We start from the raw sequence: 27947 nt of genomic DNA on the forward strand, positions 1-27947 counted from the left end.
TAGGCACAGTAATAGATGAACAATAACTAATAATGATAGAACAATTATGAAAACATACTATAATAAAAGTTTTGTGAATGTGGCCTCTCTGTCTCTCAAAACATCTTCTTGTACTGTACTCACCCTTCTTGTGAGGATGTGAGACGATACAATCCTAGGTGATGAGATGAAGTGAGGTGAATGACGTAGGCATTGGGAGGTAGCATTAGGCTACTGCTGACCTTCCGACAAAGGTTAAGAGGAGGATCATGGAGCCATAACCAGTTGATGGGTGGATGCAGAGGATGTCTGCGTTTGACCTGGGGTAACTGACACTGCAGAAAGTGAAACTCTGAACAGGAGAGGACTACTGTAAGTTGCTGGTTGGTCCCGAGGTCCCTGCAGAGACTCATCCCAGACTCAAACAAATGCATCTCTACTCCTCTGCCCAACACTCCACCAAGAAGATTCTTATAACCTTGGGGAGGGAGAGGAGAGGCCAGGCAGTGGGCATGAAAGGACCATGCAGAACTTGCTAGTAGCAATCTAAAGCCATAGCAACACTGCCTAGTGATCCCGTGATTACCGATGTTTTCAAGTTAAATTTACACAGTTGTCACTGAACTCAGCACTGAGACAATGAGTTCTAAAACACCGATTCCAACTCAAGATTTCTTATTGGGGAGGTAATCTACTCCAAGGGATCCCCAGCCCACGCCTAGCACAGCACCTGGCACGTAGAGAAGCTCAATGCTAGTGGACGGTGGTCACCGGAGACGTCTGTCTGTGGGTTCCAGGAGCAGTCTCTCCATTAAAAAGAGAAAATCTCTCTTCTGCCAGATCAGGATTTCTTTCTGAGCTGTGAACCAAAACCATTGCTACCACTATCACTATAACTCTATCCACAGTATTATCATAAGGCCTGACAATGCCCTGTAGATGAAAGTTCTGAATAACAGTCATAACCAGGAGATTTAAGATCTCACCAACAACCAGTAGATGTTCAGACCTCACTGGACAGAAGTCAGTTACGATAGAGAAATTCCAGTTTAATCTGTGAAGAGATTTGAACGTAACTGAGACAACTTACATGGACTATACAGATGGGATTTATTTTTATACACAGCATGCTTGGCCCCGTGCCGACCCATCATCCCCTCCAGATGCCTGGGCCTGTCCTTAGGGGCCCTGGACCGCCCGACCCTATCAGCCGCCCCGCCGCCTGCTGCCCGGGACAGCCCGCCCCGCAGGCCTACCAGGGGGCGTCCCGCCGCTCTAGCCCCGTGGCTCCTTCGGGAGCGCGGCGGGGAGCGGGCTCCGCCGGGACCCGGCGGCCGCGCCGCCCCACGCGCGCCCCTCGCCGCGCGCCCCACCAGTGCGGGCTTCCCCCACCCCCGCGGCGACCCCACCTCCCGCCCCCGCGGCGTGCGCGCGTGTCCGTCTGTCTGTCTGCTCTCTCGACGTCAGTGGGAATTTCCAGCCAGGAAGTGAGAGAGTGAGCGAGCGAGAACGAGAGAGAAGTGCACCGGCGGGCCGGGGCAGGAAGAGGAGGTTTCGCCACCCGCGCGGCCGGGCGGCGCGCTGACAGCTTCCCCTGCCCTTCCCGGCGCTCGGGCCTCTCGCCGCCGCCCTCGACCGCGCCCCCCGCCCCCCCCGGCCCCGGCCCCGGCCCCGCGCAGCCCGGCCTCCCCGCCGCGGCCTCCCGCGCCCGCGCTCCCTGCGCCCGCGCCGCGGACATGGCGCGCCGCTGACTGGCCTGGCCGGCGAGACCGCGCCCCGGCCCGACCCGCCCGGCCCGCACCAGACCCGCTCCGCCCCGGCGGCCGCTGCCTCTGCCCTCCGCAGCGCTCAGGCCCGCGCCCCTGGAGGGAGCCCCCGGCGCAGGGAGGCCGCGCGGACCCGCCACCAGGGTAAGCCACCTCGGGCGAGGGGGGCCTCGCCGGGCCGGGTGCCCGAGGCCCGCCGCCCACCCGCTGCAGCCCCTGCAGCCCCTTTCGGACTTCCTCATTCCGGCGCCACCGCGGGGCCAGCCCGCGGGAGGAGGTTGACAGGAGTGGCGAGGCACATGGGACTGGCGACAGGGAGACAGGCACATCCGGGCCGCGCAGGAGCCGGTCGGCCGCAGGGCCGCGGCTGCCCGGCCGGCCTCTCTCTCCCGTCCCCGCGCCGGGCGGGCCCGGGAACCGGGGCGAACTCGTGCAAACTTGCTTTATCCCCACCCCACCCCTGCTAGGGGCGGCTTGAGGTGGAGGTGCGCTTCGGCGGCGCCGAGGAGCGAGGGGAAGGGGGTGCGTTTGCGTGCAGTGCTGAACCAGATTTCACCGCCGGGCGGTTCACGAAATGAAAGCAGAAGTGCATGGCCGTCCTTTAGGCTGGGAGAGCCCTCCTCGGCCCTCTAGACTGAGGAGGACAGCCTGATGCCCTCGTCCCCTACTCCAAAAAGAATCCCCCCCCCCCCCCCACACACACACGACATAATATACTCAACTCACCTACTCTAGGACCCTACATTAGTCTTCAAGAAAACAAGGAGGGTCTGGTGCTGATCCTACAGTGCCTGGCATTTGAGAAAGAAAAGAAATTACCTACTTAGAGCACTTTTTAGACACTCTGATTATGTGAAACACTTGAACAACGGCACCATGTATTGTGCCTGACCTCTAAAGCAAAAATAATGACATAAACAAAGCCTGTCCTAAATACAAGCTTTCTGTGGTCTTTAAAAATAAGTATGGAATGGAGATGTTTGCCCTGATTTATTGGTCTAACCTGAAACTTAAATGGGACTTAATGATACAGTATTTGATTATCAAGATTTAAGACGTTTTCATGGACTTTGTTGAGTAGGGTTTTTCAGCATTCAGCTTATTAAATAACTATATTTAGCTTAAAATTTTTGTTATAAAGCCCATAATCTGAGAAAATGACTTGGTATTACTAAAACATGTAATAGCTCTGGCATACAAATGTTCTTCTACAAACTGTTGCTCTTCGGTAGACACTAAAGCTTGGAATCAAGATGTTCAGTGCTTGTTTTCCTAGCAGAATACTTCAATTGAGTATTCTTGAGTAGTTTAAATTGCATTAGTGTTTGTTAAAACTTTGAAAGGGAATCTTGAGTAAAATAAAGCCCTTAGCTGAACTATGTTGTTTTCCTGATTTTAATATTGTGCTTTCTAGAGATGAATCCTTTTACTGTTTGATGCACTAAAGAAATTATGTAAATAATTTAAAGCAAAGTATTTTTTTGAGCTTACAAACTTGGGAAGACAGGAAATAAAAGATTTGTTTCCTGTAACATTTTATGTTTATCATGTAATTGAATTGCTAAGGTGAGAAGAACATATATAATAGACGGAAAAATGAAATCTACTGAAATTATTCATCCGTCTGGTTATACCTGCAACTCCTCAGTGCCCTCTGGGGCTTGTTTAGATAGAATGTTTTCCTGGACCACAGTCTCCTGGACAAACATGAGCCAAAGAAAGACTCATTATGTGGAGATTTCGTGCTGGCACTGAAGGGCTGCTTGCCGTCAGCAGTAAACCCCTTCTAACCTGTTTCAAAGGCTTTTAAAAGGAAATAGTATAATGCAGTTAGGGATCGGTGGTGATTTGAAACTCTATTATCTTTGTTCTGAAATTTCAATTTTGTCTTATGTTCTGCAGTTGGCGTTCACATGGGCTGAATAAATGCCCCTGTTTTTCAGACCCGGTTAGTAAATACTGGAATATACATACAAAAATCGTTGTTCCCCTTTGTAAGCACTGCTTTGATCTTTGCACTTCCTTCTTACTTCTACCTCTTAAACAAGATCGTCTGTGATGACTGAGTTGTAGTTGGTAAAAGCTCAATTAGTCTGAAATGGCAGAATTTTAGTTTTAGTGATCATATTCCTCATATTTCTCTTGTCATGTTCTTTGGAACAAATTGAAGCTAGTTTGAGAAACTAACATTTATGGAGGTTGTTTTTACTACTGCTTTCAGCCTTCCAGATAATTGATGAAGTAAGTTACCACCTTGACTATCAGGGGTTACTCCTTGTGGTAGATAAAAGGTCTGGATAAGGAATTGGCAGCTACAGGGATCTTGGACTATTATTCGATCAGCAGGACCTTGTTTTTTACCTAATTTATGAGAGGTATTCCCCTGTTCAGAAAAGGTGAAAGTTCTGGCTTCTGGGGGGAAGTGGTTACTTCATAACCTTCCATTAGTGTGAACTTGGGAGAAGTAAGAACAGTAGTTGACATTTTAAAACAATAAATTTTAAAAAATATCTGAATTTCCATATGGATTTTTGATAAAGTAGTCAAAATACCATCTTCTTCTTCAGAAGTTATTAGTAGATGTCCTGTTCCGAGCATAGAGATGACTGCAGTGGAAAGTGTATCTGGAAATGCAGAGTAGTTTAATCAGTAGAGTAAATATTCAGATTAAGCTCTCCTAGTCTACAGATTGAACAGGAATCACATTAGCAGGAATGGATGTATTAGAATCAATGGCTATGCAAAATTTCTCATTAATTTACCTTTTATTAGGAAGGTTATTTCGTTTGTTTGGTTGATTGGTTTTCTGTTTATAACATGAATCATATAAGAGGACGTGGTTGTTGTATGTTGTAGAAAGAGGAGGAGGATGAGAAGGAAGAGTAGAATTTTAGTGCTGAAGGACACTTGTAAATGTTCTGCTCCTACATCTACATTTATGTCTGATCAGAGTTAATTGACAACTGCTTCTTGGTGACCAGTAAACTTCACTGAAGCAATTTACCCTGTTCTCTGGGGATTAGTTCTCCTTTGCACTCTTGCACCTCCTGTTAATGCTGAACTCACCTATAGTGTTCTTAGAGGTAAGCGGGTAAACCATTGGAAGCATATATACCCTTTGAGTTGACCCTGTCACTCCTTGGGAGACCTTGGGGGTGTTAACAGTCTAGAGGCGTTCAGCCTCAGAGACAAACATTTGGACTTGTGGCATAGTCCTGCAAGTCAGTCTGGCTCCTTGACTGTGGTTTGATTTTTTTTTTTAATCAAAAAAGATTAATATTTGAAACCAGATAATTTGTAGAATTAATAGAGTAACATTACCAAGGCGCTTATCTTTGTAATACTTCATTAGTGAGTATCCAGTGCCACACTAAGTGGTAGCATTCTTTTCATGATGGTGAAATTGCTTCATACCTTTGGTCTCTGCTGTATTAGAGAGGGTGTTCCTGGGTGCAGATTAATCTGCTGTCTTTCATATTTTCAGGTGAGGGTGGTACACCTACCCTTGAAGATCAGCCAATAGTTTAGAAAACAAGCTGTGCAAGAAAATCTTACTGCTTCACTACAAGTAATTTAAAACCTAACAGTCTTACACAAAAGCAATATAAGGTGTGATTTGTTAAAGATTATAGAATCCTCAGGAGTATAGATTTGGATGAAAATATTTATTTAATTTAGAGTATTAATTATAAAATTATCATTGTATTTTAAATTTTAAAAAGAAGTCAATCATTATTCTATTCTTATATTTTCTGTAGTAACTAATATATTTAATTATCAGTAGTACAAATTTCATCTGCTTTAATTTGTTGCCTGTTTTTGAAATTAGAATAATGAAAGGAATGGTTTAATTCCCCATTACAAATTGGCTTATTACTTTTCATTTACATTTCACCATTAGGCCAAAAATGTTATAACCAGCTTTTATTCTGACACATACTTTCCACAGGTATTTTAATTTAAACAATCTGTAGGCTCAATTTCTTTAAACTGTGAAAAAAATTCTGACCGATGGAGCTTTAAAGAAGAATGTAAAGACTGTATGTGGCTTATTCTTTAAGAGCCTAATTATAAAAAAAAAAAAAAGAAAACAATATAAAGGAGAGGAAAAGAGCTGAGAGAGTCAAAAATCCTGTAGTTCCAGCTAAAAAGAAGTCATGTCTAATCCATACTGACAAAGAAATATGTGCCTGTGGGTACAGAGTAAGCAATTAATAACTGCTTATTGAATGAAGGAATGATATGTTCTGTTTTGTTTGTTTAAAAAAAGGGCAGCCGTTTTCTGCAAGGAACAAAAATTACACTATTTTGCCTTGCCTTCTGGGAAGAAAGAAGACAAAAACTAGTTCTTGCTTCCTAGATATTATATTCTTATCTAAAGAGCACTTAAGTTTACTAGAACGAGTAGTTTATTAAAAAGTGCCCAGTGCCTTCCAAAGGGGAAGCATTTCATTTTGAAAGAGGAGTTTATGAACTGGAAAAAAGAAAGAAAGAAGGAGAAAGGCTTTTAGTTTCAAGTTTTAGAGGCACTTATCAAGCAAGGTAATAAAATAATTGAAATGATAAAAGGTAAAAAGTGAAGTGTAACTTCTTGGCTACCTAGAATTTCTCCGAGCTCCACTGGAACGGTAATTTCAATATTAGTGTCTCCAGAAAAGAAAACAGTGCCACAAGCACTGCTTTGTGATCCAAAGATTGTTAAAGCCTGTCTACGTTCATCCACCAGAAAGTCAGAACAAAATATGTTACGACATCCCGAATCGAATACTTTTCACCTATAAAAAATCGGGGGGAAATGTTACTCGCTGGAAAACCTCAGGAGCAAGCAGGCAGTTGGCAGGGTTTACTGTACCTGCCACTTTCTTACTTGAATGATTTTGCAACACTATAAAACCTGGGGCCCTGTCACGGCAGGGTTTTGTTCATTATTTATTTCTCAGTTGTAGCATTTTTGGAAAATTGTCCTAGAAACTCTGAATCTAACCATTTATTCATTGTGGACACACTTTATGAAATGAAATATACCCTCCAGACTAGCAAAGAGCACGATGCCAAGGCTCAGTCCTGGGGTCATGCCCCCAGGGAGAGTCAGAACCACTGTCCTGAAAACTGCTGGCTTCAGTCCACTTTGCTTTGCTGCCCGCTTAATTCTGGTTCTGACCCTGACCTCTCTTCGAATTGCTTACAGACGTACATTCAAGTTTGAAAAATTAATTTAAAAATTGTTTGCAAATACATATAGGCATAATCATTTTTGTTGTCACCAACAAATTGAGGAAGACACTAAGTGTTAGCTTCTGTAAGCAGTGCGTTGTGCAGCTGTGTTGTTGAAAAGCGCTCTGCAGGCAGAGAGCGGCCGCGTTTGTTAGTGATAACCCGCACTGCCTGCCTGCAGCTCCCCCGCGAGAAGACTCAGTGAGTGGTAAGTTTTGCTGTGTTCTGTTGCATAATCAGCTCAGGCTACTGCTTCTGGGCGTGCAGAGAAGCATAAACAGAAACACAGAGCTGTAATGCCGTCCTGGTCTTTACTGCTCAAAAATGGGTGGACAAGTCAGACATTTCCTTTTGGAAAATAAAGCTATTGGATTTTTCTTAGATTTAAGCCTTTTGATATATGAGGCTCGCTGGCATTTGTAGGCAAGATGTTCTTTTTGTTAACTTCAACTGAAGAAATACAAAACCTGCGTGAAGTTGACACTTCTACAGAAAGAGTTTAATTAACATTTAAAAAATAATTTGATTGCTATAATGAATTTTGTCAAAATAGCAGTTATTTAAAAAAATTGTTATTTTTATTATTCATTATTATTTATCATGTGATTTGAACTAAATATATTATACTACATTTCAATATAAGGGCATAATCAACCCACCTATTTATTGGTTCTGGGCCCAAGCCTGCAATTCATTTAAATAGTGAAAATAAATTACTTAATTGTCTTAGAAAGTATGCCTTCAAAGACAAGAATTTTAGGAATGGAGAGAATGACTGTTTTTTGAATGTCTTAACATGAATTCCTGACTCATGTTTTATTAATATTTAAAGAACTTCTTTGCCTACCAGTTCTTAACTTAGGTATAGGTTTATTTTCTAGGATTTAACCATGTATTGGTGTTTGATCATTAAGACTTGATTTATAAACTTCAGCGTCTTTTTCTTTTAAATGGAAGCTAGATGTGGTGGTGAGGTCAAAGGAAAAAAATTTCTTATAGTTGACAGCATCTAGTGTCATTCTGTCCATGTGATACAAGCACCTTTATGACTCAGAAGGTTAAAATAAAGACTATAGGGAAGGATGGATGGAGTATGAATGGCTGTTCATATAGAGGAAATTTAAAGTAGAAAGAAAGAAACATGAAGGTACAGAATACATAAAAATTAAATTAAACTTAATGTTTTTTAATTCTATTGGATATTCAGGAAAGTACTTAAGTGAATACACAAAACCATTGTTTTACATAAAATTGAAACTGAATATAAAATCTAGGAAGTAGAAAAGATTATGTTTAAAAATGCACTCACAGGGCCGGCCCCGTGACTTAGCGGTTAAGTGCGCGCGCTCCGCTACTGGTGCCCCGGGTTCAGATCCCGGGCGCACACCAAGGCACCGCTTGTCTGGCCATGCTGAGGCGGCGTCCCACATACAGCAACTAGAAGGACGTGCAACTATGACATACAACTATCTATTGGGGCTTTGGAGAGAAAAAGGGGAAAAAAAGGAGGAGGATGGGCAATAGATGTTAGCTCAGGGCCGGTCTTCCTCAGCAGAAAGAGGAGGATTGGCATGGATGTTAGCTCAGGGCTGATCTTCCTCACAAAAAAAAAAATGCACTCACACTGCTAATTTCAAGCCAACCAGGAAGCTCGGGAAAATACTTTTTGTAGGAGATGGATTCAAATGAGCCAAAAATATAGCTAGTCCCATACCATATTCAATTTATTCATTTGTTATGCTGCTAATATATAGTAAGGTGTGTGAGTTAAGTGTTGTGTGTGTGTGTTTTAAACTATGAGTCTTGAAACATTTGGTCAATAATCTAGAAAGTGAATCAAAATTCCAGATAAAAGAATAAATTCTGTATATCATAGATGAAAAGGGGAGAGTCATAATGAAAAGAGCGAGAGAGATTGCCTTTGAATAGAACTTTTTTATAGGCATTTCACTGTGGATTATCCTGTTTTTGATTAGTTGAAAACAATGGTCATTTCCCCCACATTCTGAAAACACTTCAGAGGTCAGTTGTGATTAATCAAACCTCAGTACAGTTAAAATCAAAAGGATGGTATCTGAACGATTAAATGTACTTCCTTGCTCTTGTGCCATATCACAGGATTCATTTGATATAATGTCTTTATGGTTTCTATCCATTTGTTTACCCAATTTTCATTTTAGACATTTAACTAAATTTAACAAGCACACCTTAGAACATTGTAATATTTCCTGACTATTTTAAAACGTTGCTGTAGCAGTCATTTACCCTGAACTTCTTTTTTATGATGGGCAGGGAAAGTATCCTATTTCTCATAGAAAGTCCCCTGTAATAGCCAAGTAGGAATTAGTCCAGGTTGTTTAGAGAGAGAGTTCAATCCTGTGTTGAAATAGATCAGTGATTTGGGGAGCAGTTGTGCTATATTTACTAAATACCCATTAAACTGAAGGAGTCTAGTCATTCAAAGCAAGCCACAGAAAACAATAATTTTGTTGCTGAGGCACTAAAGTATCTTTGCATAGATGCCAATATCAAATTTATCATCATCCCCACCCACCAGATGGCTCCCCCTAGCACATTAGGGAGTGCAGCTGTTAGCCCACCCTGGTCCATTCAGTAGGCTTCCTACACCAGAAATCTAGGAACCCATTCTTCATGCACACTCACTTATCTCCCCCAGTCAGTCACCAGGTTCTGTCCGTTCAGCCTTCTCCTCATCTCCAGAATCCATGCCTTCCTCATTGAATTTCTAGCTTTCATTTTTGCATTGTCTCCTAATGCTTTATGTCCTGCTTCTGTTCCATCCTTCATCCCAGTATAAATTTAGGTCAGCTTTCTAAAGTGCAAGTCTGATCATGTCACAATCTTTATATTTCTGAAATGAGTCGCCGTTGTCTTCACAAGCTGATTCCTACACACCTCACCTCCCACCCTTGCTCCTCACCCATCCCCTATTTCTCTGATTGTACTCATCAATTTTCAGTTCCTTATCCACTATGTTTTCTTACCTTGAATGCCTCTGCATATGCGCTCCCTGTGTGAGGAGTGCCCTGTCCTTCCTAGCGGTTGTGCTAATTGCCCTGCCTCCGGGCATGTTCAGGCATCACAGTTTCTCTCTCTCTCCTCTATCCATTCTCCCTGACCGCCTCATAAAGACTTAGATGCCCTCAGTCCATGTTCTCTTGACTTCTTATGCTTTCTAGACAGAAAATATCTTGAGGGCAGGGATTTTATCTTTCTTACTTATTATTTGCACAGCACCCAGTAAGTTTGCTGAAGGAATTACTAAATAGCTAGACCGAATATCAGTAAACTGTGTTATTAAGCTCTGTTTCTGGACAAATTAACTAACTTCTCTGGGTCTCATTTTCTTTCTATAAAAAAATGAGAGTGTTAGACTAAATGAGCATCTGTCTCTAAAATTATTTGTTTCTTTGATATAATAGTATTATTTGGAAGACTTCAGATTTTCTTACCATATTGAGAAGGTGCAAAGACAGTTCTTGGTTATTAGTGTGGTACTGTGCGGAACTATCCAGTTGTGGATTATGAGCTATCATTTATGGTCCCAGACTAGTTTCTTTCTGACATCCAGGTGTTTCTGGAGTTGCATCTTTTCATTGTTACTTAGTCTCTACTATGAACTCACATTCATATTTCTCTGAAGAAATTGAAGGCAAACTTGATACAGAAATTGAATATAAAATTCAATATTTTAATTCTAAATTGGTTCAGGGAATCACTAATTATAACTACATTTGGAGGAGGAAGAAAGGGAGGTGGTAACTGTGAGCTGGATGTTCATCTGTCACAGCAAGAACACAATGTCTAAACTTAAATAAGAAAAAACATATAAGCATAGTATTTGGAGATATGAAAAGAACCCCTAGGAAAACAAAAAAGAGAAAGTTAAGAGTGTTACAAAGTCAGTCGCTCTGAAAAGCAGGATTGGAGGTGAGGAGAGGTAGGTAGGGGACCTCGGCTTTCTTCTGTAAGCTCTTCTGCCTTTGTATCATAGGATTTCTCTTTTAATCATTAATTCATTTGAATATATGTTGAGTCCGTTCTATGTGCCATGTGCTAGGTACTAGGAATACAATAGTGAACAAGGAAATCCACAATTTCATGGAGCTTAGATCATGTTATGTTTTCAGTTTTAAAAATTTTCTTTTTACATTAGCCTTTTTTAAATTGAAGAAATCACGTAACTGAAAAAGTGCACACATCGTAAGAGTGTATCTTTAATGATTTATCTCAAAGTGAACAAACTTAACCTAGGTGGTGGTGTAGATACAGAACATTACCAGCACCCCAAAAGCCCCCTTTCTGCCCCTTCTTAGTCAGGACCCCTACCCTTCACTCTCATTTATAAGGTTTCACTAATGACTTTTGGATTACATGCATGTTGATTCCATACCTCATGTTCATCCACATATGATCGCTAGTTGACTGAATGAATTCATTACTCCAGGGCGCTAATAATGAGCTTTACACAAGTGAGACCTCTGCTGTGGTTGAAGCCCTAAGGTCAGTTCATTTCAGATTTTCCTCACCAAATGAAATATGTTAGTGAAAATATAAAACAAATTACATTTTTGCATTAATTTGTCTTTTATGAATTTGAGTACATATTTTGTTTATTGCCAAGCAGTCAAGTCCCTGACAAAGAGACATGGGAGAAAGAAGTATTTGCATCATACCTTATCAGACATAGAAGAGAGTATAGTTCACCTCTTTCTGCCTGCTCACTTTATACATTGACATCTGCATGTATTGAAGAGTGTATCTATGTGAGTGGTCAATATAGAAAGGCCTTCATAACTAAATTCGAGAACTGAAAGGTCCCCTGCATAAGGCCTGATTTGGATGCTTGCAAATCGTTATTCTTTTGTGTGTACTTGGAAGGTCATTGTTGTGATTATGTCTTCGAGGAAACCCTGTCCTCCCTCCAGGCTGATTGTCACCATATCCATAAAACCAAGTATTGCTGGTTCACATGATGAATTCTTTTCTTTTAAAACATAAAGGGTATATTTTCATTGGATTTGAGGATTAATAAAAATGAAAATCCAAACTAAAGTCATCATATTCAGATTTAAGAGAACTTGATCAGTTTCTCTATATTTGATCAAAAGAATCTCTAATTCATAATCTATGAGATCTGCTTCCTCCTCAATCTAAAAATACAAATACTCCAAAATGGTACTCAAGACAAAGACCAGACGTGAAATTAAAATTTGCTCATACTCTATTTTTTTAATTAAGATAGTTTTTTAGAGCATTTTAAGGTTCACAGCAAAATTGAGGGGAAGGTACAGAGATTTCCCATATACTCCCTGCCCCGACACATGCATAGCCTCCTCCATTATCAACATCCCCCATTAGAGTGGTCTGTTTATTACAATAGGTGAACCAACATGGACAATCATAATCACCCCAAGTTCATAGTTTACATTATGGTTCATTCTTGGTGGTGTGCATTCTATGGATGTGGACAAATGTAAGTGTATAATGATATGTATCTATCATTATGGTGTCATACATTAGTATTTTCATTGCCCTAAAAATCCTCTGTGCACCGCCTATTCATTCCACCCATCATACTCTATTTTTAGGGAAGAAGAAATCTATAAAATTAGAAATGTGGAAGTAAAAGTTTCAGAACAGAGTCCAGTAAGTCAAATCCCTTTCTGATTCCACCTGAATGAAAGATCTCAAACTTGGAGTAGATGTACTGAATTGGTTTTTATGTGGAAGTGGAAGGCAGCAGTATCCCATGAGTGACTTCAGTTAGAACATGTAAGGTTTTATGTAATTTACTATAATTTTTAGAGACTTTCTCTAGCTATACAAATTTATATTCACCAGATTTTGTCCTACTATGGTGTTAAAAAGAAACTTTACTTAGAACTGAATCTGCCATTTGATATATATGACACTTAATTATAATATGATTAAAAAATGTTCAAAACATCGTTTTGATCCTATCAATTTCAGTCATCTGTAATTAAGAAAACTATCGGCAAAGGTTTGTTTCTCGTGGGATGGATACATTGGAATACATTCTAATCACTTCTCTAAGAAAGTCCTTGTCCTCCATGGTTACAGTGGGCATCATATAGCAAGAATTTAGATGCTTCTTTCATACAGGGGAATGAGATTATATTTACTGTGTTTTATTGATTCTAAGAGGCACCTCCCCGCACCCCTCAATTTAACATCTTGCCTTAATTATATGTCCTGGAGGATTTTCTAGATATCTTTCTGTTAATGGTTTCTAATTTAATTTCATTGTGTTTAGATAACATATCCCTATGCTTTCACTTCTTTGAAATTTATTGAGACTTGTTTTATGGTCCAACATATAGTCTGTCCTGGTGAATGTTCCATGTGCATTTGAAAAGAATGTGTGTTCCACAGTCATCGGTGGAGTGTTGTATACATGCACTGAGGTTAATTTGATTGATGGTGTTGTTCCTAAATTTTCCATATTCTTACTGATATTCTGTTGATTTGCTTTTATCAATTACTGAGAGAGGAATGTTAAAAACCTTAACTATAATTATGCGTATTTCTTTATTTCTGCCACTTTTTACTTCATGTATTTTGAAGCTCTGTTAATATGTGCATACACATTAAGATCATTATTTCTCCATGATGAATTGATCCTTTTATTCTTATGAAATGTTCCTCTTTGTCTGGGGTAATATTTCTTCTCTTGAAGTTTACTGTATCTGATATTTTAGTATAGCCTGCTTTTTTATATTGAGTATTTCCATGGTATAACTGGCATAACTTTTCATCCTTATACTTTTAAACTCTCTGAGTTTTTAATATTAAAGTGTAGTTCTTATGAAAAGCATATATTGGGTTTTTTTTTGTGTGTCCAGTCTGACCATCTCTACTTTTTTATAGGTGATTTTAGTTCATTTCCATTTAATGTAATTATTGATATAGTTGGGTTTAAGCCTACCATCTTGGTAATTGTTATCTATTTGTGCCATCTGTTCTTTATTAATGTTTTCCTCTTTCCTGCCATCTTTTGAATAAATCAAGTGCCTTTTTGTAATTCCATTTCATCTCCTTCATTGGCTGTTTTTTAAAGTGGTTACTTTAGGGATTACAATATGCATCCTTGAGTCTACCATGAATTAATACTATAGCGTTTCTTATGTAAGGTAAGAACTTGACAATGATATACTTCCATTTGTCTTCTTCCTTTCCTCTGGGCTGTTATTGTTATACGTTTTACTTCTGCATATGTTATAAACTCCAAAATATATTGTATTGGGTTTTTTTTTTTAATAACAAGCAAGAAAAAAATGTCTTATACTTATCACATTTTCATCACTATTGGCATTCTTTCATGTAGGTCCAAGTTTCTAGCTCTTATCATTTCCCTTCAACATGAAGAACTGTCTTTATGTCTTTTAGCAGGCCTGCTGATGACAAATTCTCTCAGCTCTTGTCTATTTGAAAAATGTCAATTTCATCTTTATTTGTAAGGGATACTTTGCTGATATTGTTTCTGATGAGAAGTCGGCCACCATATTTATCAGTGTTCCCCCTTGTCCCTGGATGCTTTATGATTTTTTTTTTTCCTTGACATTTGTTTTTAACAGTTTGGCTATAATATGACTAAGCATGGTTTTATTTGTCTTTATCCAACATGAGATCTTTGAGATTTTTAGATCTGTGGGTTGATTTTTTTTCATCAAATTTGGAAAATTCTTGACCATTATTTCTTCAAATATTTTTTCTCTCTCTTCTCTATTTCTAGGACTCTAAATTATACATATGTAAGACCGCTTGATATTGTCTCATAGGTCACTGAAGGTGTCTTAATTTCCTTCTATCTTTTTTCTCTGTGCTTCAGTTTGGATAGTTTTTATTGACCATTCTTCGAGTTTATTGATCATTTCTTCTACAATATTCAATATGCTAAGTCCACCTAGTGAAATTTCATTTCAGTCTAGAATTTTCCATTGGTTTTTTTCTTTTTTAATAGTTTCCATTTCTCAGCTGAGATTGTCTATCTTTTCATTCATTATGTCCATTTTTTCCTTTACATTCTTGAACATATTGCTATTAGCAGTTATAAAGTCATTGGTTGCCAATTCCATCATTTGTGTCATTTTTTCCTTCTGAGTCGTATTTTTCTACTTCTTTGCATGTTTTGTCCTTTTTTATTGTGCTTTGTGGATACTACATTGTGCGGAGTGTGGATTTTTGTCTTCCTTTGAAGTGTTGAGTTTTTTGTAACAGGCAATAAATTTACTGGTGGATCACCTGGTTTTATTAAGATGGGTTTAGAGTAGCCCTTTTTCTAGGATATCTCCCTTACTCCCATTGTGTGGTCTTTCTGGGGTCACAACTGAATGCTCAGATTATTCAGTGATATCTCTTCACTCTGGATGATTGGAACTTCAGTGTCTCTCAGAAGTTCCAGGAATTTCTGGAATCTCCATTCAGCTCTTAGATCCCCAGCAGCTCTTTTCTAGTAGGCTTTGCAGAGTCTTGTCCTGCACTAGCACAGCTTGATATTTGGCCAATGACCAGAGGTGACCCCTATGTAGATTTCTGAGCCTCTTTCTCTGTGTAAAGCCCTCCTTTCTGATACCCTGCCTAGTGAGATTGCTGCTCTCTGTTTGGGCTCTACCTCTTTGTGTCATGGTTTGGAACATGCTCTCAGTCAAAAAGTGAATTTGGAGCTTGCCTCAAGTGTTTCCATTGTCTTGTGGTATACAGCCCTATTGTGTATCTTATCCAGTGTCTTTAAATTATTGTTTCAAGTATTTTGTATAGTTTTACAGTTGAGTATGGCAAGGGGGCAAGTTCAATAATTGTTACTCTGTCATGACTGAAACCAGAAGTCCACATTTTGACAAATCTGAAATTGCAGTGTTTCTTACCATTAATGCAATAGTAATAAAAAAGTACTTAGTGTTTACTAATTTGGCAATACAAAAAAGCAAAACTCTCATATCTACTTTTTAGGCATTTATATCCACTTAAGAAGATGGTAAATATACAGATCAAGTTAAATTGCAGTAGAACAGCATGTTGTCAAGCGTAAAATTGCCAGTACACGTAGGTGTTATAGCCCTTATGTGGACTACATAGCTATAGGTTACAGGGGAAATATAGGGTTTCTTGGCAGAGGTCATATTTGAGTAGAGGCTTGAGGAGTGGGTAGTATTTAAGTAGGAAAGATGGCATTTCAGGATGCAGAGCATGCTGTGAACACATATGCAAGATGGAAACAAGGAAGGCATTTTTGAATGATCAGTCTGCCTATAGTAGAGGGTTTTGGTTAGGAAATTAATGGGTTATGCTTATAATATAATATGACTTAATATAATATAATATGCTGAGTGGTTGAAAACTTTCCACTTTATCTTATAAGTAATGTGGCAATAATGTGAAAGATGCTTAAGGAAGAAGAAACCCCACAGTAAGGGAGAACAGTAGGGAGGCTATAATTGTCATTCAGAAGTGAGGCAATAAAAGGTTTAACTAGGGTGTAACAGTGGAAGTGGAAAGGAGGGGCAGATACAAGAAATAATACAAAGAAAAATCAGCAGAAATCGGTTATTGACTGGATCTGTATGAGATAAGGAGAGGGAAAAAGTGACCGAACTTTTAACCCTGAGTACCTGAGAGAATAATATATTGGCAGAAATTGGGGAGTCAAGAATGGGGCCCATCACCAGAGGAATGATGAATTTGGTTTTAGATACTAGAGAGTTGAAGGGATTAGAAACATTCTTAACTTATGTTACAATGGTATCACTGCTTAAAACTAGTAGCAATTTATTAATATTTACATTTTGAAGGTTTTCACAGTACTAATTTTATTTTTGTTTATACCACAGTGTTTTTGGCTATTATGCTTGTTTTGTTCAGTTGGAAACTTAATAAGCCAGTAAAGTAAAAATGAGTATGGAGGGGATCTGTGTCATTACTGAATTACCACGATAACTAACCCATGCCCCACATACCCTCCGTTCCCATGACATCTGTCATGTTGCATTGCTTCTGCCTACTTGTCCTCCTACTTACTAAACTGTTGTATTAATTAGCTTTTGCGGCATAAAAAAATCACCACAAAGCTAATTAAAACTCACGCATTTGTTATTTCTCCTAGTTTGGGGGGCTGTCTAGGTCATCTGGTCTGAGCTGGCACTGCTGATCTCTGAAGTCTTTTGGCTGCTCAGCTGGTGCTATTTGGTCTAGGGGAGCCTCGGCTAGGACTTCCCCTCTCTGCTCCAGTGGCCTCTCATCCTCTGGTGAGCTAGTCCAGGCTTGTACACATGGCAACAGTGTTCCAAGAGAACAAGAAAGGTTGTTACAAGTTTTCTTGAAGCCTGCATTTAAAACTCACACTTCTGTCTCCTTCTGTTGGTCAAAGCAAGTTATAGGCCTGCCAAGATTCAAGGGATGAAGAAATAGATTTTTTCCTTTTGTTGGATGGAGTTGCAAAGAAGTTTTGGTCATTGCATTCATTCTATCACAACTGTAAGCTCTGTGAGTACAGAGATGGCATCACTCTTGTGTACTTTAGTGTCTTTGGTAACTGACACATAATAGGCTTAAATATTTTTTTAATGAAGGACTGAATTAATGAAGGGAGGAAAGTATTCAAGGAGCATTTCAATATACCTTAGTTTTAAATAAATACATACTTTTAGCATATCAGTAGTGAGTACGGTGTTTTCTATGGACATGTTTCGGAGAGAATCTCTTTATTCTCCTTCTATCCTTTGAAATGGACCAAAGGAGATATTTAAAACAAAACAAAACAAAACAAAAAGTAACTACCACTTGAGTTAACCTTGTTTGGTGCTTTTACCTTCGCATTTGATTGTCTCAGGAAGAACTCACTTGAGTTTTGTGCAATGTCACAGTCCTAGTCTGCTTTTCAGGCTACGCTGTGGGTAGACTAGCTCCAACTTGAACAGTCAGGAGACCTGGAGTAAAGATGCTATATTAAAATAAATAAAGTTGTAAGTCAAGGAGGCAAATCACTTCTACCTCTTAGACAAGTGAGTGAACTGTAGTCAGTGGAGTCCTATTAGCCAGTATTACTCTGTTAACCTGAGCAAATAACTTACTCTCACTAAACCTCAGTTTTTTCATCTGGGACAGTATTTTTCAGGATTATTATGAGAATTAAGTGAAATATGTGAAGCACTAGCTATAATTCCTGACTTATGGAAGGTGGTCAGTAAAGTTTTATTCTCTCTCCATGTGAACCAAAGCACTGTCATGATGTGATGCATTCATCAGGGTTCCTCATCCTTGGCATTATTGGCATTTGGGATCGGATATTTCTTTCTTGTGAGGGGCTGTCCTGTGCATTATAGGATGTTTAGCAGCATTTCTAACCTCTATACACTCGATGCAGTAGGGCCACCCGTCCAGTTGTGACAGTTAAAAATGTCTCCAGACATTGCCAGATGTCCCTGGCAAAATGCAAACATTTTGTTCAGCAGTGATAAGGAGAGGAATAGGGAGGGAATGTGGCAGTGTACCCATAAATGTAGGATGGGAAAGAAATTAAAATAGTTGATTCTTCTCAGAATGCCTAAAACTTCTGCCGTCTCTATTACTTTTCCTATAATTCACCTTAAACATTTTGTTTATTATGCTAACAAAATGGCTAACATTTGCTATGTATCAGTCACTGTGCTAATAATAAGCTTTGCATGAATTAATAGTTGAATGTTGGTTATGTATCTGCCATCCCTATTAGATGGGCATTCCGTTGTGAACAGGGACTTGATCCCATACCAGCTCTAGGCACAATGTATTTGTACTTAGTTGGTAGCTATTCTACATGTTAATTGGTCACATTGTACCCAAATGAAACAGTAAGAAGCAGAAAAGGGATGAAAGAGAAGAAAAACATGGAAAATGAGTTTATACATATCTAAATGTGGTAGGACACAAATATTGATTCTTTTTCAAAAACTTTCAAAAATCAGCTACTCTGAGAAAAGTAACTAAACCCGCCATTAATCTTTCTTTATCACCAAGCCAATAATATATCATCAGAAAAATGTAAATAAACAGCTCTTTAAAGTTAAATTTTTTCTATTTTATTTATTATGAAGAGGATTCCAGTAGTGCTTAGGAATTTTTTACTCATTCATACTTCATGTTTTATTCACCACATGTCATTAATTGTTAAAGAAATCAGAGTTCAACTTTAAATTCAGGACAGGGTTTGATTTTCTTTTTTTTCACTATTAAAAAAATATATTTCCAATTACGTAATTGAACTATAAAATTAAAACATAGAGATGTACAACTTACGGAGTAAAAGTCTCCATGTTATAGATCTGAATTATTATTTTTAACAGTTGTATAATATATGACTGTATGAATGTAGCATAATTATAGCTAAACAATCTGCTATCAAAGGGTATTTAAATTGTTTCCAGTTTTTTGCTGTGGCGAATATCTGTGTACTTATTTTTTTGCACACTTGCTCATATAATTCCTTAGTACAGATTCCTGCAAGTGGAATTGCAAGGTCAAAAGATGCTCTCACTGGCGTGTTTCACATTGTATGTAGTGCACATGTGCACACACCTTACAGCCAGCTTCTTCCAAAACATTCCTGTGTGGAAAGAGACTCCAGCATGTCCTTTCTCTTTATCAGTTTATCATCACCAGAGAAATGGTGAAAACTCACTCTTTTTCTTGTAATTTCATCCTCCCTGCTATCCAAGATAAGGCATTATAATTACACCTGAGTGGTTTCTGTTGTGGCTGAATATAATCTTGAAAATAGAGACACTTTCTCTCTCTGATTCCCAACTGCACCCTCTGGATGGCACCTAAAATTCTGTTTTTCAAACTGCATATTGTGACCCATTAGTGCATCACGAAAGCATTTTAATGGATTTGAAAAGTTTTTTTTTTTTAATGAAATCTAATGGAATAAAAAGAATATGTTTTCTTACAGTGCGCCGTGGTCAAAAAGTGTGACTATATCTGATCCTAGAAACTTTACCCAGGTACAAGGAGGGGAGTGCCCCCAACTCCATCCTTAATGATCCAACCCTGTGGCCTTGGTCCTACTGCCTTCACTAAGAGCACCTTGTGCTGCCTTTGATGTCAGTGGTGGGATTGTCACAGATGTGCAGAAAATAAACTATGAGGCATTTCACATAGAACTTGTCACATATCCAGAACTTAGCCAGTTATAATGTTGTGCCTCTTGTGAGAAATACAAACAATTTACTGGAGAAGATATTTTATTTACTGCCAGCTAGCTACATTTTCTATTTCTCTTTCCTCGTGTGAAAATTTCCCTGAAAACCTCACCGTTGGAGGGGAGAGATGCAGAGCTAAGGCCCATCTTCTCACCAGTCAACCCAGTGTCTCCCTTTCTGTTTCATGGTCCTTCCTCAAAAGCACAGAACTGTGCGAAGGGAAAGTGAGGGGACAGCTGGGGGAGGAGGGGGGCAGAAGGGGCTTTCCCTGGTCTTTCCTCATCCTCCAGTTCCAGAGGCTTAGTGGGTATTTCAAAATTTTGAAATAAAACCTGCTTTTACAATTAATGCAAATATTACTCAGTGATTCATCCTTTCCAAATAATTCTTGGTTTCTTTTGACAGTTTATTTTTAAATTATGAATTAACATTGATATCACTCTAGGGTTACTGTGACCTCAGCTCTTCACCATGAACTGAACTGTCTCACAAAGGTTGTAGGTGTTCAGATTTTAACCATCACCCAGTGTCTCTTGGGCTGTTGGGCTGTTAAAACGGATCTTTTGTCACACATTCATGCCTAAGTCCCAGGGAGATGTTGGAGGAGGACTGTGTTTGATTGGGTGTTTATGCAGTGCCCACAATTCAGAGATCTGCATTCAGGTTTTAACTACAGTAGTGATCACGACAGTAACCCCACATCAGTTCCAATGAAGTAGGTTTAGTTGAGTTTTTTAAATTAGGGTGAGGGCTGCTTTATATTAAATCCATCCATTCAAAGGTTAGGAAACTATTCACAGGTTTAAAATACATATATGCACGTATATATTTTTAAATATATAAATTTATGTAGTGTAATACAAGTACTGAACAGGCTCTGTCAGTTTAACAAGTCAACAGTCTTGTTAAAGTCAACAGTCACCTAAAGCCAAAAAAATGGTCTTAATATTTTTCTTGGAAATTTGGGCTCCTGTGGTGTTCTAAGAATAACAATTTTTTGTGTGTGTGTGTGAGGAAGATCAGCCCTGAGCTAACAGCCATTACAATCTTACTCTTTTTGCTGAGGAAGACTGGCCCTGGGCTAACATCTGTGCCTATCTTCCTCCACTTTATATGGGACGCCACCACAGCATGGCTGGACAAGCAGTGCATCAGTGCGTGCCCGGGATCCGAACCCGGGCCGCCAGCAGCAGAGCACGTGCACCTAACCACCACACCACGGGGCCGGCCCCTCTAAGAATAAGAATTTTTGACGTGGAATGTTGTAACTGGTTTCAGCACTCTATTTCAATGTAACACAGTATTTTAGTAGTGTTCGTCATATAACTGAACATTATGCTAATGGTTCTTTAATATAGACATGTACCTAAGTATGTATAAAATCCAAGTTTACAAAAAATTATGATTTAGGTGATTTGTTCTTTGAATAAAGCATTTATTAGCTAACATTCTGAGCTGCACAAAATTCTCCTCTTTTCAAAGGTCCATCCCATCAGAATCTCTCATTTTATAGATGAGGAAACCGAGGCCACAGTGAATGGGGTTGTGTATCCAAAGTCACACACCCAACAGTGGCAGAACTCGTGAATGTCTAATGACAATTCCTCTTGACTGTATCAGGTCAATTTTCCCTTTTTTAACTGCTTGTCTTAATCGATTACAGCTGTTTGTAAATCTTCAATCAATAATTTCTTGTTTTAGACAAATGTTTCCTTGCAAATCTGCATGGACTTCTTGTTCTTATAGGACTCAGGGCTGCCCTCTTCCCTTGTGTGGAGGTTGGACACTACTCTGTGTCCCACTAGCATCCTCACCAGGCTTTCTCACTCTCCCCAGTCCCCCAGGGCTCTGGCAGGAGAGGATTTCATTGGAAGTCAGAGTCCTCTTTGGAGTGTTAGGTGATATCTTCTTTAGGGTAAGAGCCAAGCTACTTTAGCAAAGGGACCCAATAACACACTGGGTTAGAACAAAGAAGTGTCTTTCTTTCTCATGTCACCACCATGTTAGCTGCCATTCATCATCATCTGTGTGGTAGAAGCTGGCTCTTCTGTGTGTCTAGGTTTTATCCAGTGGGAAAGAGAAAAAACAAAGACATGGAGGAAAAAGCATGTCAGCACCTTAAGCCCAGACCTGAAAGTGGCATGTTCCACTGGCCAGCATTTCATCTAATGGCCATCCCTAACTCCAGGGAAGTGTGGGGTGCACTCCTGCTGAGTGGTCATTGTCCAGTGACAGCTCCATTACTATGGTGGAGGATGACAACTAAGATTCTCAGTTCCAGGTGCCATCGAGTGAATTGTAGACTTCATGGGGAAAAAAAAAAAAAAGAAAAATTTGGCTCAGAGGCCAGCCCCATGGCATAGTGGTTAAGTTTGGTGTGCTCTGCTTTGGCGGCCCAGATTCACAGGTTCGGTTCCTGAGCACAGACCTACACCACTCATCAGCCGTGCTTTGGCGGCAGTCCACATACAAAATAGAGGAAGATTGGCACAGATGTTAGCCCAGGGTGACTCTTCCTCAAGCGGAAAAAAAAAAAAAATTGGCCTCAGGAACTAATATCTGATTTCAGCTTTGTTTGGTTTTTTTAATCTTCTAATTTTTCGTGTAATATATGTAAAATTTGATCTGTCAATTTAAACAAAATTAACCTATATTTAAAATAATGATAAGTGTATTTCTTAAGTAAGTAAATCCAAAATGATATGTGATTTTAGATGCTATTTTTATCTGACCATGTGGTTCTTCGCTTTTCTCAGGGCCTCTGGGTAGTAGAAGATGGCAAGGGCCTGCAATGTGTTATTATTTGGCTGGGGTTGATTAAATTTGAGACTAGAGCCTGGATAATAAGGGCTCTTCTTTTTGTGTCTTTTGATTGCCCTCTTACTCTCCTAGCATTTCTACACTACGTTGGCAGTGGCAGGGAAGGCCTGCTGCAGTGGAGGCCTGAGCGGCACACTGCAGCGTCCTCCCCTCGTGCTGTGCAAAGACTGACAGCAGAATGACCCCTCTGAGTTTCTCAACTCAAGCAGTGTCTAGAGAGCTTGGAGACAGTTCTAGGAGCATCGCAGAATCATGAAGCGTTGAAAAATAATCTCCACAAAGAGCTAAGACTGTAAATCCTTGAGGTCTAGATGGTGACAAAAAGAAATGGCCTCTAAGAATCCAACTGTGCATAATTTTTATGCGGAGGATGAAGATGAGTTGTACCAAACTCTAGGACACTGTTGTGAGCTTGACATAAAGGCTTTAGGTTATACGTAAGTGGTAATTCCTTGATTATGCAATCTTTCTGCTGTTAGACTTAGATTCCCAAGAGGAACTACACCATGTGTAAGGGCTTTAAAAAAGGGTTATATTTGGTCTTACTGGAATACAACAATTTATTCCTGCACGATGGAATTTTTAAAGTTCATTCCAGTCTTACAGTGGTTTAATTTTTATTTTTTTGATACACAGCTCCAGAATGGCAGAAGACGATCCATATTTGGGAGGGCATGAACAAGTAAGTATTATAATATAATCTCACTGACAATTTTTCGTAAATGTATTCATATTTTAAAATATACAGAGGTAACAAAATAGTAAATGTCAGGAAAACTCTAAAATTGATAAAAATTTCTTTTAAATTGTTTTTGCAGTTTCCCTGTCCCTCCATGTAAGGTCAGAGAGGACAAGTCATGTAAAATGAGTAACTTAACCCTGCTGTCTTACACATTGTTGCATTAAAATCACATGTGCTCCAGATCCAGTGATAACTCCTGTGTGAGTTTCCTAGGCCTGCTGTAACAAATCATCACAAACCTGGTAGCTTAAAACAGCAGAAATATATTCCCTCACAGTCTGGAGGCTAGAAGTCGAAAACCAAGGTGATGACAAGGTTAGTTCCTTCTGGAAGTTCTGAGGGAGCTCTGTTCCATGCCTCTCCCCTAGCCTGGTGGTAGCGACAGTCCTTGGCATTCCACAGGGCTGTGGCTGCGTCACTCCAGTAGGCGCGGCCTTTTGCCCTGTGTCTCTGTATCCAGATCACCCTCTCTTTTCTCTTATGAAGGCAGTAGGCTGGATTTAGGGCCGACTCTTCAGTAGGACTTCATCTTAACTTGATTCTGTCTCCAAAGACCCTATTTCTGAGTCAAGTCACGTTTACAGGTACTGGGAGTTAGGACTTGAACATATCTTTTTCGGGGGAACACAAAATATTTATTTAAAACTCATCTGATCAGGAGGCAGGTTGGTGTAGTGAAAAGACCTTTGGACTTAGAATTTGAAGATCGTAATGTGAGAGCTGACTGCTACTGATGAGCTCTTAAAACTTGAGGAATCACTTAGCCGTACCCCGCCATCCTCACTTTTCTCATGTGCAATATAGGAATGCTAGCCCCACACTCACAGGGGTATTGAAAAGACTTAATGGGCACTGAATGTGCTTTGGGAGCATAAACTGTTCATTATTCTATCAGTGGTATGAAGAGATCCCAGTGTCCTTTTTTACTTTTTCTCCTAGTTATTTACTTTGAAAAATTTCAACCCTATAAAAATGTTGACTAATCCAACAAATATTTGTTGATTATTAATATTTTGTTTTTCTCTTTCTCTCTCTCTCTATATTTTATATTTGTATTTGTACATATTATATATATATATTAAATGAACCATTTGAAAGCAATTTTCAGACTGTAGGGTAATTCCAATGGCAATATTCAATTTTTAAGGTAACGATTTTTAAGAAGTAATTTAAAATACTGAGTTATTTATCCATCAGCTATATATTGAGGCATTACTATGTACCAGAACATTGGCTAAGGAGGGTACAAAAATAAGTGATACAGAGAACCTAATTTTAGGAAGCTGCCATTCTAATAGGTGGGGCAGAGACATGAATAGTTTCCCTGTGGTGATAAATGCTGTAGTGGTGGTCTGCACAGAGTGGGACAGAAATGTTGAGAGGGCTCACTCTGTGTTGCCTTGAGGAAGAGCAGGGTTGTGGAGGACTTTCCAAAGGAAGTCTGTGCAAGCTGAGATTTGGAAGATGTACTTTGCCAGGCTAGACAAGGAGAGGGGACGCTAGGTACCAGGACACCCTGGTCCAAGATTTGTAATCATTTCACACTTAATCTTTAGGGCAAAAACCTAAAAAATGGATTTCCCAAATTTACCCATGCTAGAATCGGTCAGAAAGATAAAACCAAGAGTGAAATATTTTTAAGGGATCTAGTATTGCTTCTCTAAATAAAACAGACTTATATAGCATTCATTACTCTCGATAATGTTCTGATTGATTTGGAAAGAATGAGTATGTATTGCTGTTCATATTAAGATGCTTCTTTTGAATCTTATTGTAAAAATGGTGATATAGGATAAATCTAGGAACATTTTCTTTGATTACAGCGTGAAAGACGTTTGGCTACTCATATTATCAAAAACCTGTGTTACCTTTTGCTTTTAATATGCTATCTCTAACAATTAAAGGCAAACTCTAACCAGCATTAGGGTTGTTTCTGCCTGGTTTTAGACCATGCTTTCCTGTCTGTGTACAGGAAATCTTATCAACAAGAGATGGTCCTTTATGCCACACAAGAGTAGAACCTGCTGAAAACATTCATTTCGAAAGCTTTTCTTGCGTGGCATTTTTGTGATCATCAGCAGGGGTGGGGCATGTTCTGATGTTTCCATTTTTGAGGGGAGAGGTCCTTGAATTTTGGTGTTTTTTTTCCTTGTCGCAAGCCTAATGGTATACGTTTTATGAAGTGTGCATGTCCTCAGTGAGATGTCCTCAGGGTTTTAGTGTGTTCTGGAATGTGCTTCCTACTCCTGACCTAGTACACAATGCAGGCTGCAGCAGCGCCCAGCTTCCCTCTTCTTTGTCTGTTAGGGTGTGTGTCTGTCTCCTAAAATCTGTGCTTTTGCCCCTAACCAGTCATTTCAGCCACCTTCAGGACCGGAGGAAAGGTTTTTGTCTGCTAGTTCATCTTTTTACTCTGAGACTCTCTGCTCTGAGAATACTTTCTGTAAGGTGGGGCCCCTTTTTACAATAACATGTTTTTTTCATTCCTATATTTCCCTTTCAGCAAACAATGAATAATGTAGCTGAACTTTACTCCTAAGCATTGAAGTGGAGCACATTTATTGTTCCTCAATTGAAAATTTGCATACCTCACAACTGTATGTGGAGTTTTCTTTATTTAAACACTGTGTTTGTTACTCTTGATTTAACTAGGCATACTAGGTTCTTAGGTACTCAAGAACTTCCAATAATATACTAACCAAGAAAAGGAGTAGACTGTAAAACTGGTTACTGTTTTTAAATAGCGGCTCCAACACACTTAATAATGAGCATATCATAAAAAAATGAAATATAATTGGTTTCTGTGTTGTCCACAGACATTTCAAACAAATGACTTATTTAGCTTGAAACAAATACCAAGCTCAGAAATATGAATTTAAAGTCCTGGATAAAGTAAGTGGAAGGAAAAATTTTCTCTTGGGATTAGCAATTATTAGCAATTTATCAAGATAGAATATAATTCCATCAAAATATATTGCATGCCCACTGTATTAGTTTTCTGTTGGTGCTGTAACAAATTACCACCAATTTGATAGCCTAAAACAGCACAAATTTATTCTCTTGTAATCCGGAGGTCAGAAGTCTAAAGTCAAGGTGTTGGCAGGGCTGCTCTCCTTCTGGAAGCTTTCATTACCTTGCCTTTTTGAGCTTCTAGAGGCTACCTACATTCCTTGGCTTGTGACCCCTTCCATCACTCTGACCTCTTGCTTCCATTGTCACATCTCCTACTGTTCACTTTGATCTCCTGCATCACTCTTATCAGGCCCATCTGGGTAATCCAAGATAATCTCCCATCTCCATATTTTTACCTTAAGAACATCTGCAAAATCCCTTTTCTGTATGAGATAGTATTCACAGATTCTGGGGATTAGGATGTCAGTGTCTTGTGGGGAACCATTATTCATCCTACCACACCCACTATATTCCAGGTATTTTGCATTGTGTTAGGTAAATAAAGGTAGGAAAAAAAACGTGAGGGAACTCAGTGCTCAGTTATCTGCTCCTTGGTCTGTAAGTTATATTTTCAGTTTCTCTGTAAATCGTTCTAGGGCTGCTGTCTAATTCTTTCAGGCCTTGAAAGTTAGATGGCTAGAGAAGTGGTTTATTTACCATCATAAAAGAAATATAGATTTCTAGGATTATATTCTTATACTTCTATTTCTAAAGAGGACAGGCTTCAGATCATTCATTCAACAATTGTTTATTGAGTATCCACTGTGTGATCAACATACACTGGCCCTGAAGATAGACTGGTAGGCAGGCTGTACCAGGTCCTTGCCTCTGTGGTCATTCTTCTCCATCCCTTTGTCACGTAAACAGCCCGAGCCTGTGAAAAGGGCCGTACACATGAGAACTTAGCTGGTCTCATGAAGGTATTTTCAAAATCCTGATTTGAAATATTTTCAGATTTTTGTTTTTGGCTGTAGTTTTCGCTCCTGTAATTAAGTGTTAGGTGTTCCAACTTCAAATTTTTAATACAGTGTTGGAAAAATAATGATTGAAATTTTCTTTTTTACAGATGTTTCATTTGGATTCTTTGAATCATACAATATTTAATCCAGAATTATTTCAACAAGAGATGCCACTACCGACAGGTAAGAAGACGCCTCATCCCTTTGCCCTGTGGTTTTGCTTTCGCTGTTTTTAAATTCAGGGTTTGCTAATAGTCTCTTTTAGAAAGTCAGTGACGTACCTTGAAGGGAAGTG

The 27947-nt window shown here is 39.3% G+C and overlaps 1 protein-coding gene across 2 annotated transcripts in view; it reads left to right on the plus strand.

Moving 5' to 3' along the window:
- Positions 1 to 1483: 1483 nt before the first annotated feature.
- NFKB1 (nuclear factor kappa B subunit 1) overlaps positions 1484 to 27947 on the plus strand; it is a 113800-nt gene continuing 87336 nt past the window's right edge. The window contains exons 1-3 of one of the 2 annotated variants that reach the window (XM_087434649.1): positions 1484 to 1889; positions 23636 to 23681; positions 27760 to 27835. In XM_087434649.1, coding sequence (XP_087290775.1) covers positions 23643 to 23681; positions 27760 to 27835 — 115 coding nt within the window. In that variant the 5' untranslated portion in view covers positions 1484 to 1889; positions 23636 to 23642. The remainder of the gene's footprint in view (positions 1890 to 23635; positions 23682 to 27759; positions 27836 to 27947) is intronic. The other variant, XM_087434648.1, reaches the window with a different exon arrangement.

Source organism: Ceratotherium simum, chromosome 8 (genome assembly GCF_057802395.1).
Source record: "Ceratotherium simum simum isolate JZ-2026a chromosome 8, ASM5780239v1, whole genome shotgun sequence".
Lineage (NCBI taxonomy): Eukaryota > Metazoa > Chordata > Mammalia > Perissodactyla > Rhinocerotidae > Ceratotherium > Ceratotherium simum.